At 34.9% G+C, this 11,508-nt stretch overlaps 1 protein-coding gene across 2 annotated transcripts in view; it reads right to left on the bottom strand.

Moving 5' to 3' along the window:
* Positions 1 to 4,810: 4,810 nt before the first annotated feature.
* ryr3 (ryanodine receptor 3) overlaps positions 4,811 to 11,508 on the bottom strand; it is a 124,417-nt gene continuing 117,719 nt past the window's right edge. For both annotated transcript variants that reach the window (XM_052095391.1, XM_052095392.1), the window contains 12 exons: positions 11,211 to 11,411; positions 10,972 to 11,102; positions 9,745 to 9,787; positions 9,537 to 9,664; positions 9,075 to 9,135; positions 8,838 to 8,984; positions 8,603 to 8,737; positions 7,991 to 8,147; positions 7,736 to 7,800; positions 7,549 to 7,649; positions 7,403 to 7,454; positions 4,811 to 5,863 (listed from right to left, as the gene is read on the bottom strand). In XM_052095391.1, coding sequence (XP_051951351.1) covers positions 5,768 to 5,863; positions 7,403 to 7,454; positions 7,549 to 7,649; positions 7,736 to 7,800; positions 7,991 to 8,147; positions 8,603 to 8,737; positions 8,838 to 8,984; positions 9,075 to 9,135; positions 9,537 to 9,664; positions 9,745 to 9,787; positions 10,972 to 11,102; positions 11,211 to 11,411 — 1,317 coding nt within the window. In that variant the 3' untranslated portion in view covers positions 4,811 to 5,767. The remainder of the gene's footprint in view (positions 5,864 to 7,402; positions 7,455 to 7,548; positions 7,650 to 7,735; positions 7,801 to 7,990; positions 8,148 to 8,602; positions 8,738 to 8,837; positions 8,985 to 9,074; positions 9,136 to 9,536; positions 9,665 to 9,744; positions 9,788 to 10,971; positions 11,103 to 11,210; positions 11,412 to 11,508) is intronic.

The following is an 11,508-nucleotide window of genomic DNA, read 5'->3' as shown; positions in this document are numbered from 1 at the left end:
ATTTTCCAAACAACCCTTCCACAGTATAAAGATAAAAATGCCACCAATTCAAGTAAGATTAAACATTTCCAACTCTAAGTGGGAGTTTGAATAGTTGAAAGAACTGGTCCCCACATAGGATGCATATTCATTGCAATGGTAATGCCACATTCATGATTTGCGCCAGCACCAAGCACCGCTTTTTTAACTCCACATGAAAAGCTCTTGCAGACAAAAACGTCTCATTCTGCGTTTTGATGATAGTTAAGACTTAAAGTGCTTCTGTGGTACTTTCTTAGGGTGAAAAATACTTGATTTCTGTCACAAGTTCCATCTAGGCTTACTTTGTACAACAAATAGTGTTAAGAGGTCCTTTCCCCATGATTTAATCACTGACACGGAAGTGATGTTGTGTGTATGTTGTGAAGTGTACATCAGTATAATGACAGGACAGACACATCACAAAGGTTCTACCCTTCAAACAAGTGTTTATGGTGGTTTATGCTGTATTAAATGTAAATGCGTTATTTACGAATAACAAAAATGTTATGCAATAAATTACATTTATTGCACGCCTTAGGCATTCATTTTGACAGCTAATGAATCCAACAAAACAGCAGAGATTTTGATTATTGGCTGTTATATTGTTTATAGGTTAGCAAAAATGTAAATCAGCTTTTCGTATTGTCTAAAATGTCGCCTTTATTTTTGTTCTATAGCGTAATCAAATGCAACACAACAGCATGTCTCTTGCACTTCGTTTGTTATATTTTCTAGCTACACTACTTGCTCAGAGCTTTGCTGGTCCTTGCCTCAGATGCTGACAGGACCTTTGCTCATTATTATGGCAGCAGTTTCCATGGCACTGTCACTGCTAGTGAAAGAAACATGATAAAATAGCCTGGATGGCATCTCCTGTCCACAGCCATGTTTTCCACAGTAATGACTTTAAGCGTTGCGTACTTGGCAGTCTGCTCAGCTTTAGGAGGAATCTTGTTTCCTGTGACATCCATTCACTTCTCATTCAGCATGCTTGCCACATTAGTTCATAGACAAAATGGGGTGTTTTTTTTTTCCCCTCTGGACTTTAGTCAGTGAAATCAACTGCATCTTACCAATTTGTAGCTGCTGTACTAGAGCAACTGTTAAATATGTATTATTTATTAATATATATATATATATATATATATATATATATATATATATATATATATATATATATATATATATATATATATATATATATATATATATATATTATATATATATATATATTAATAAATAATACATATATATATATTATTTGTTCATAATGAGGTGTTATTCTATACTCACCGTTACATGAACACAAAGTTTTGGTGCTGGAATCGTTCTCATATCCTCTTTTGTGAAGAAGGTTCCATCCATTGACCTTGTGGACCTGCGCTGTATCATCAGCTGCCATGTGGCCAACTGCACTTGGCAAGTGTGTCTTTACTGAAAGAGCTTTTCTGATGCTGGGGGCTGTAAGTGTTAGGCCTGCTATTCTGCCTCACCCTGGCTGAGACAGCTGTGCATGACAGACCCTTGTCTTCTTTCTTCAGCTGTCTGAACTTGCTGCTGCCTCAGAATTCACGCTGCTTGTCTGTGCCAAAGAGAAATGACTTCAAAAGATGACACGTGTTCAGCTGCTGCTGTGAAGGTGTGTAGTGAACTGAGGCTTTAAAATAATGTAGCTCCAAATGTTTGTGTTATTTTTCTTGGCAGTGTCCTAAAGACCCAGACCAGTAATAATTGAACTATTGTTGAGAACAAACTAGAAGGTATATATCTGAATAAAACTGCTCTTTAACATGGTCAGTGTGTTCACAAATTGAAGAAGTATCTTTCAATTTCTTGCTGCAGCAAACTGGATATTTTATCTTTCCAGGATTTGATTTATAAATATATTTAGTGTGTGTTTGTGTGTGAGCATGTATTTATCACTTTGTGGGGACCAAGTGTCCCCTTGAGGATAGTAAAACCTGACATTTTTGACGTTGTGGGGATAATTTGTCAGTCCCCATGAGGAAAACAGCTTATAATTCATACTAAATTATATTTTTGAAAATGTAAAAATGCAGAAAGTTTTCTGTGAGGGTTAGGTTTAGGGGATAGAATATAAAGTTTGTATAGTATAAAAACCATTATGTCTATGGAAAGTCCCCATAAAACATGGAAACCTAACGTGTGTGTGTGTGTGTGTGTATGCACACTTAGCACTTTTTAGGAACACTATGATCCTATAGAATAAAGTGCCAGATGTGGTCTTCTGCTGTTGTAGCCTATTTGCCTCAAGTTTTGATGTTGTGCATTCTGAGATGCAATTCTGCTCACTACAATGTACAGAGTGGTTATCTGAGTTATTGGAGACTTTGTCAGCTCGAACCAGTCAGATGGGACGGTTTGAGTATTTCTATAACCGCTGATCTCCTGGGATTTTTACCAAAAGCAGCACACATTCATAATTTCACTGGAATCAGAAATTACAGTACATTTAAAAACAAATGTACATAGCATTTGAATGTCTGTGACTAGACTTTTCATTCAGTGAATGAGTGCAGAAGTGTAAGCATAATTTGAATTATGCACTGCTCTCCTAAATGTGTTTCTATTAATATAACAGTGGCTGGTGACTCAGTGTGTGTATTGTGTTTAAGGTTTGGATGAAATATGTATTTTTTCAATAGATGTACAACCTTCCTATCTATTTTAGGTAACTCTATCACATAGTTCAGGTTCTCTGATGAAAAGGACTGGTTACTGATTGGTAATTATCAGTCATTTAAAGTATTATGGATCATTTTTAGCTAATTTGTTTAGCTAATTTGTTCAATAATTGAGCTAACACTCAATTATTGAAATCCTGTTGGCTGTTTGAGGAAATATCAGTCAATGAATGATTCTCATGGTTGATTGTGACTTTTTCAATCGAATCCTCCAATCGAATCCAACACTACAGTGGATCAGGTGCTAAGCAACACAGTGCAAGGTGTTCACATAGATTGCATTGGTTCTTTTTTGTATGCTCATGGAATATCACAGATTCAATACAAGTTAAGCTCAATTGACAGCATTTGTGGCATAATGTTGATTACCATATATAATTAATATTTATTTGTCCTTCCTTTTCTTAAATATTAAAATTCCCACTGTTTCAAACAGGGCTGGGTGAAAATGTCAATTTTCTGATTTCTGATCACACATGGATAATAATGAAATCATGCACGTCTCCTCTCATTATATGCGCTACCTGGCTGATGCCACTAGTCTTAAAGAGACAGTACCGATACAGCGCATGTTCTACATTTCAATGTAAAGTGGTACAAATTTTGCAATATATGTGCAACATAATATATGCAATTTCAAGACATTAATTGATGGAATGTGAACATCAAAAGCTAAAATGTGACCAATTTTATGAAAAACTATTGATAAAAAATAATTTGTAAAATGTATATTTTTGAATTGTACCTAGATGTTGCCTTGAAGGTTCCTTTATTATTAAGAGCATTAGCTGAGAGAGAATTTATGTTATATGTATTTCTGGCCCACCAAAACAAGCCTGCAACACACCACACCATAACACACTGGCTCATTAATTTCATTTTCCGGCCCAATTTCAAATGTTTGTGTTACAATTTCTATTGACTGCTAGTCATAACAATGCACCCCACCAGTGTAAAAATTGTCATAACTTTAAAACATATAAAACTGGATTATTTTTTTTTTTTTTTTTTTGAGAATGTACTAAAAATAAGCACTTTTATATCTCAGACAAATGACATGTCTGAAACCTTTCCCAGCATACAGATGTTAGGTTAAAATGAACATGAAAGTGGAAAATGTGTATTTTATATGCTGTGATGAGTCAGCATTTCTTCAAAGTTTTTAAAGATATTAACCTACTTTCAACTTTTTTTCTAGAATTTGAAATAAACTATAGTCTTAGTTAATATGAGGTTGTGGAAACAAGTATAATAATACTATATTATGTATGTATATATTGTTATGAAAGGTCATAAAATGATGTTTAAAATAGTTAGATGAAGAAAGTGTCACTCAGTAGGACACCGATAACAATGCTTAAAATTTCATGTCAATTACTCACATAACTGTGTGTAAATGTTTATTTAAAAACAAATCAATGAAAACTAAGTTAGCCAGAATATGTACAGAAATAAATATAAACAAATATAAATACACTGTATAACTTTGCAGATATTTTACAGATTGTCATATTTTCGCTCTATGTGAGTTTGTTGCATCTTTATATCTGCAGTGTTTTAACTCCTTCCCCACATTATTCTTGAAAAAACTCAAAAGCCTTATGCTTTGTTTAAAGGACAGCAGAAAAAGCACTTGTCAAAATAAGTCTCAAATAGCCACAAAGTAATATTTTTAATGACTTATTTTCTGAATTTTTATCAGGCATGAACATTATTCAGCAAGCCACACTTCAGCTCCCTTCGTTATGAATAAATGATGCAAATGACTATGCACTGCTCATAGCTTTACTGTTTGCAGATTTTATGTACGCTGCTGTTATTTTATTTGTTATAGCTTTCAGTTATTTGTCATTTTGTGATTATTCAGAGCTCATCTTATACTTAATATGTTGTTTTTGGTTGTCACCATTATTGTGATTTTCAGTCATCAAGTATAAAAACATGTTCCATGCATGGGTTACTTCTAAAAATGATGATGTGAGGCAATGCAACAGTTAAAACCTACCATGAAAGGGATCCGTCATATGCTCACTCAATCATTTCACTCTTTAGATTGAGATTAAATGCAGTCAATGACAGCTGGGAATTATTGCATTAGCTACTTTATTTTCTTTCCCCCCTCCCCAAAAGAAATGCAAATCACCAAAGCGATTACATACATACAAATGGCAATACAGTATTGACTTTAGTTCAAATTTTTTTTACTGTTTTGTCATCCAATGTAGATGCTCCTTTTGATTAGCAATTGTGTTGCGTAAATGTGCAGGCAATCATGGTTTCGCAACAACCTTATCCAAACTTATGCAGTGATAATCTCTATTCTCGTATTAACATCAACTAAAGCTACAAAACTATTAACCATGGTGAGACTCTTAGTGAAATCCAATCAAAACTAAAATGATAACTTGCAAAACATACAGGAAGGAACAAAATGTTTGCATAGTTTCTCGTCATAAGGCACTTTTATGTATGAGAAACATCTAGTGGTCTAGAAGATGATCGATGTTAGTTCTCATTCCACCAGTCATATTACCGTCCTTGAAGGCATTGCACATTCGTTATAGTCATTTTATAATCAGACAGGCATAAATCTTGTTTGGCACTGAATACTGAGAAGGTATTCTTGTGCATATTTGTGTAGACATTCATTCAATGCATTAAAAACATACATAAGGTAACATCTCATCTCACAACTTAATGTGCATTTGTGAGATAAGCAAATGAGGCAATATGTCAATTTACTATGTTTTTTTGTTTTAAGGATCAAGCATGGTGTTTTGGCAGGTTTTAATGTTTTTAATGTTGTACTTAAGTTCACATTTTTGGTTTGATAACAATGAGTTCTCGATATGTTGCTGTCATATCTGGTGTAGAAACAGCTGAGGTTTCGAGTGATTGGATAAACTGGTAATGCAGCATTTGATGAGTGCTAGTTTAGGATGTTGTGTCTAGCCTAAACAAGTCGTGTACATTTTAGAATTTTGTGCAGGATGGTGATTGTAATTTCTCTTATATTCGGACTGAGAGCAACAACATGTCATCTAGCCCAGCAGGTCCTCATATTGCTTCCGGAAACAGTCTCCAGCAGGGAAGAAATCCCAACACCTTTCCTGATACATCTTCCAGACAAACGACTCCTGTAAAAAAACAGGACAGTAGACAAAGTTTGTGAAGTGTATTAGATCACACAGTAAATAATCAGCCAACAATTTTTTTAGGGTTGGAATCTAGAACTGCTTTCATAAAAAAATCTACAGATTAGAACTGAACAATTTTCATGATGTTTGTTAATTCTTCCTCTATTTGTGTGAATACAATACTCTGACGGTGTTTCCTGCACTGCTATTCAGAGGTGACAAGTAACAACAATGAGACCAATTTTTGGTGGGGGGCATCTTTAAATAGAATCAAAAACAGGCCTGATTCACGAAACATTCCTATGAATAAAATCCTTCTTACAGGGGTCATGACATGAGGAATACAATTTTTCATGACCTTTTGACAAATAACAGGTCGTTGTACTATAAAAACATACTGTAAGTTCCAAAACTCAAAAATTCCTCCTCACTGCAAACAGAGCATTTGTTGAAACCAAGCTGCCAGAACGACTCATTCTCTACTTCCTCCAAATGTCACACTGTGGTAGAAATGTGCATCTGACCCCCATACACACCACATCAATGCCTGCTTTACCTTTAATCACTTCTGTAGCCCACCCAGTAGCGGTGAGTAGTAAGATGGCAAGTAAAGAGAGCAGGGGCCAGTTGCACCAGCTATACGTATGTTACAACTTAGCCTAGTTTTGGTGTAAATGGGCACTAAGTCACAATTTACACACTACTAAATATTAGAGCATTGCACCATTAAACTTAGGTAGGATGTAACCCTACTACGAATGAACTAAATACAGTATTTATGGAAGCCTCCGACCAGGAGTAACAAATGGAATAAAAAAGCAGACATTTAATGACATCAATGATGAGGTTGGCATCTATACTCGTTTACATTTATGGAGAATGCATTATGTCAAAAACGTACCTCTTCAGCATGAACCCAATCTAACGTTGCACTTTTCGGTGTATGGTGTCAAGTTTCAACTTGTATGATATAAGATATTAAAATGAATAAATGTCTATTTTTTTGTCTAATTAAGCACTGACTTATTTACAATCTAACTAGTAGTTACTAAGCCCTTAGTGTGAACTTTACGTCCCACCTAACATGAGAACTTGTGCAACCCTACCCACATCAGTTAAGAGCAGAGAGCCAGTCACAACAGTGGGCGTTTACTGTCAAGTCTTAAAGGACTTTAAGAACCCCAAAAACTTTTGACAGCATTCAGAATGAGGGTGGAAAATGATCATGTTTTACAAATATATGACTTTACTAATTTTATAAGTGAACCTTACGGAACATTTAAAAAAAAAAATCCATGTCATTAATGAAAAGACTTAACTACTACTTTCAAATTATTATTTTATCGGCTTCTGATTAATGATCTTCATGAATTTCCCTTAGTAACATTCTTTTTAAACTTCTTATATTCTAAAAATTGAAAAAAAATATTTAAAGAGCATTTCCATTAATACAGCCCCTGAACTGGAAATGTTTAATTATTTACAATTCCTTCCCTAAAATTCTCAGTCATTATTTTTGGGGGTGTGTTCATAGATTACCTGACCAGTGTGTTCAGTCTCATCTTTGTTGATAAGATACATCAGGAAGAATCTGTTTAAAAAGAATATTTGAACATTCAGATGCATTAAAATAATATAAAACCTTTTTTGTTACTTACAGCAAGTTAGATAGAATGTTTACTCACAAATAGTTGGCCAGATTGTGCTCTTGTAAGGTATGGGTCTCAAATCCATGCGGGGTTCTGTCAAAATAGTCATTCCCGATTCCACAGATGAAGCATTTTGTCTGGATGAAAAGACATACAGTTTCAACATGAACAAACTGTGCTCTTTTTAGACCTCCTTGGAGAACATGTGGCAACAATCACTTACCTCCATGTCCTCTTTCACCTGCTCCTGCTGGTCTCTCAACTCGCCAAAGGCATCAATGATCAAACCTGGTTTGTAAATAAAAGCATACAGAGTACAGATAAAGACCCTTGACCATTTTGTTTGTATTCTAAACATAGAAGTTATTGGCTATGAGGTTATGTATAGTTGGGTATACTTGTTACTTGTTGGTTCTTGTTGCTATGTAAGACCAGTATTGATATAGAGTTTAATTGGGCATGTTAATCAGTGCAGTACCCTGAATGATGGCCAACAGAATGACGATGACGAAGAAAAAGAAGGTGATATCAAACAGAATACGGTAGAGCTCGGATGGGTCACCGGCTGGGTCCTCGATTTCATCACCGATGCCACCACCAGCTCTTACACCCACGTACATGTGGAAAAGGTAGCACTGTGGAGAAATGGAAATTATTTGATTTTATATTTTGTTTGTATTTGTTTACTGAATTAGCCATTGCTTTATACTGTTTCTTAACAATAAGTTAAAGTGTGTCATTTCTGTGACCCCAAATGGGACTGTGATCAGTTTAGGTGACTCTTGGGATGGACATAACAGTAAGCCATTTATGACCTTTTTCCAATAAAAGCATACAAAAAAGGTGTTTACATGACAATCCACATTGTCATTTTATAAAGCATAATCAGTGTAAGATTGTGCATCTAAATGCATCCATTGGCTCAACCAGTGGTATGAGTTTGGGTCAAGAATATCTGTTTGGTCAAAAAATGGAAGAATTTTTGAGAACAGTAATTCTTTTTTGCAATTTATGTAAAAAAATATATGTTGTCTTTAAACATTCTGATTTAAGCCAAGAGATTATTTTCAAAATGAGAAGCTGAACTCACAGTCATCATATCATCACACTTCATGTCAGGCGCATCCTCATCCTCACTCTTGTTGTAGAACTTGCGGAAAAAGTTAAAGGCCACCACGGTGTACAGGTAGACCACGACTGCCAGGAGGCCCACGGTCAACACCAACTATTCAAATGTTGACAGTATTAAATTATACTAAAATTACAAGGAACAGCGCTTTGTGGTAAAACTGTGCTACAGTCACCCCCTGGTGGATGAGACTTGCCTGCTTGCCATTGTGAGTTACAGAAGAGAGAATGGTTCTCAAAGTCTTGAAGCCCATGGCTATATCCAGCAAATGAGCAGCAAAGAAGAAGTTATTGTAATGTCCAAGAATAGACATAGTGGTGTACCAGATCAGGTAGAGGAAAGACTGAAATGAAAGACAAAAGGTTGCATTGTCCAGAACAGTGTTCATCTAAAAGACAATCTTCCTAATATATTTGAATCTGAGCGTACTCACATTGTCAGTTAGCACCACTCCCATTTTCCAGATGTGGTACTTGGTATCAATAGAGCTCAACCTGGAATTAAAAAACAAAATAGTCATGATCCCTGTGCTGATGTATTTTCTTTTGAAACATGAATTTGGGGAGGTACATAATGAAGAGTTCTTGTTCATTGTTTTAAGGTGGTATTAGGGGAAGGGGCATATTCATTCCCACAAAAAGCCTTTTATTAAACAAAAATTTGAATATGGCCATGACAGCAAGACTAAATACATATTTTTGGTCCTTTTTCCCTGTAGGAAAGCCTGTACATTTTAAATGCTTGTGTATTTGCTAAAAGTAAAATTTTAGGAGTATACTAGAATATAGATGGCATAAATGCTAACAGACATTGACTAAAAGCCACAAAACTCCAATCTTGATTTCATGGGGTTTGTAAGGCTCTAAGTAAATGCTTTCAGGTTACTTTGACTCACCAGGACAGCAGGGAGGCTTCCTTCACCACAGCCTCCTCAGTTGGATCAAAGTCCAGAGCACTCTTATCCAAACCCAGAAGTTCAGCTATGCGCTCAGCCCCATACAAGTCACCATATTTATTAATGACCTAAAGAGGAGAATGGACATTCCACTGAATAGAAGTGCCATCAATTGGTAACAGGTAGAGTTTACTGGGATTTTGCTTACCTTCCTCTTCACAAATTTGTCCCAGTAATTGTTAGGGAAGGACCTGCAAGATCGGCAAAATTATTTCTAAGTACTAAAAGCCCATGATATTGAAATAATGGATGCATTCAAAGAATGATGACAGGAAACTACATTTTACATCTATTTACATTTTTTTAATAGTTTTTAAAAAAGGACCCAAACATATTATAAAAGTAGTCTATGTGACTTGCTTGTGAGCCAATTTAGAAAAACCATCTCTCATAACAGTGTTATAAACGAACTTTTACATTAAAGGTGCACTCAGTAATTTTTTCTTTTTTAAGTACGTTAAGTGGCTTACATTGTCTTACACTGACACCTAGTGGCCTGGATGCTGCATCATTCAAACAGTAGTTTTCAGTTACCAATGCCATTGTAGAAATTCACTATGCACAGTTAGCCAGGAATTATTTAATCATGTTAACTAATTTGATTATAACAGCACAGTTACTGAGATTAAGCGAGTAGTATTCAGCTGGTCATGTGATGCTAACATGGCTGCTCCCATGAGGCTCCCTGCCCCATGTAGAATAAAAGAGCTTTTATAAGATTACTGATATGACTCTTCATCTCACATTTTATACACATTTCAAAATAATTATACATTTTTTTTAGAAGTAAAACTTTTTAAATAAGGAACCTTTCAGGAAAATATTTATCTGGGACATTTTGTTTAAACATTTATATATATATATATATATATATATATATATATATATATATATATATATATATATATATATATATATATATAATATTAATATTAAGTTTCATATTATATCTTTTAAATTTATTTAACACTATTATATACATTTAAAGTGTCCATCTTTTATTTAAATATTTGATTTTTATTATTTCATCAACACAATTTCTCAATCTTAATAATTAGATTGAGAATATATTACCTCATAGCCATAAAATTAAATCAACATCAAAACATAATTTATTTGATAATGTGTATAACTAGGCTTATAATAAGACTAGACCAGATATTACAAATAAAAGATTTTACTCCTACATTTAGAATTTTGGAGCCATTTTTGTCACTTTCTGTGGCTTTTTTGACCAGAGCACTCCTCAATTTCTGACCTTGCTCATGAACACCAAAATTAGGTCAATATTTTCCATAAACAATTCCTTTAATGTAATGTGATTCCAGCATTAAGAAGTGAGAATGAATGAAATAGAATATGAAGGGCTTCTTACGGTGTTGCAATAACCAAACGATCCCACTGTCCTTTGATGTCATCATCGGACGGCTGCTCAGTGATATACAAACCATCAAACTCAAGCTTCCTAGCGATCTCTTTCTCTCGCTTAAAAACGACTAAAGGAACCTGCAGAGAGGAGAGGACAAGGTTACATTAGCAACACTGTTAAGCAGCAGCTGGCTTTGACACACCGTTAATCCAGATAAATAAACTAGGAATGTAATCACGATAAACCTTGAGGCAGTAATATCCAATGACACAGAGAAAGGAGATGACCGTGTGCATTATAGCCAAGAAAGTCAAAGTGGGTGCCATATAGCCAGTGCTCTCCTGAAGAACGAAGTATTCCATGCTTTCATCATCATCTTCATCACCCTCATCATCTTCACCACCCCAGGATCCCTCCTCCTCCTCGTCATCATATTCTCCAGTGACCTTTAGAGAATGCCAATATTTAAACTTGTTAGAAAGTATTTTTTACAAAATAGGTGATTCAAAATGTGTGAAAACGGTCATCGATGGTTATGGTGAA

This window comes from Xyrauchen texanus, chromosome 28 (genome assembly GCF_025860055.1).
Source record: "Xyrauchen texanus isolate HMW12.3.18 chromosome 28, RBS_HiC_50CHRs, whole genome shotgun sequence".
NCBI lineage: Eukaryota > Metazoa > Chordata > Actinopteri > Cypriniformes > Catostomidae > Xyrauchen > Xyrauchen texanus.
The sequence above is the reverse complement of the archived record's forward strand: the minus strand, read 5'-3'. Positions and strand labels throughout refer to the sequence as shown.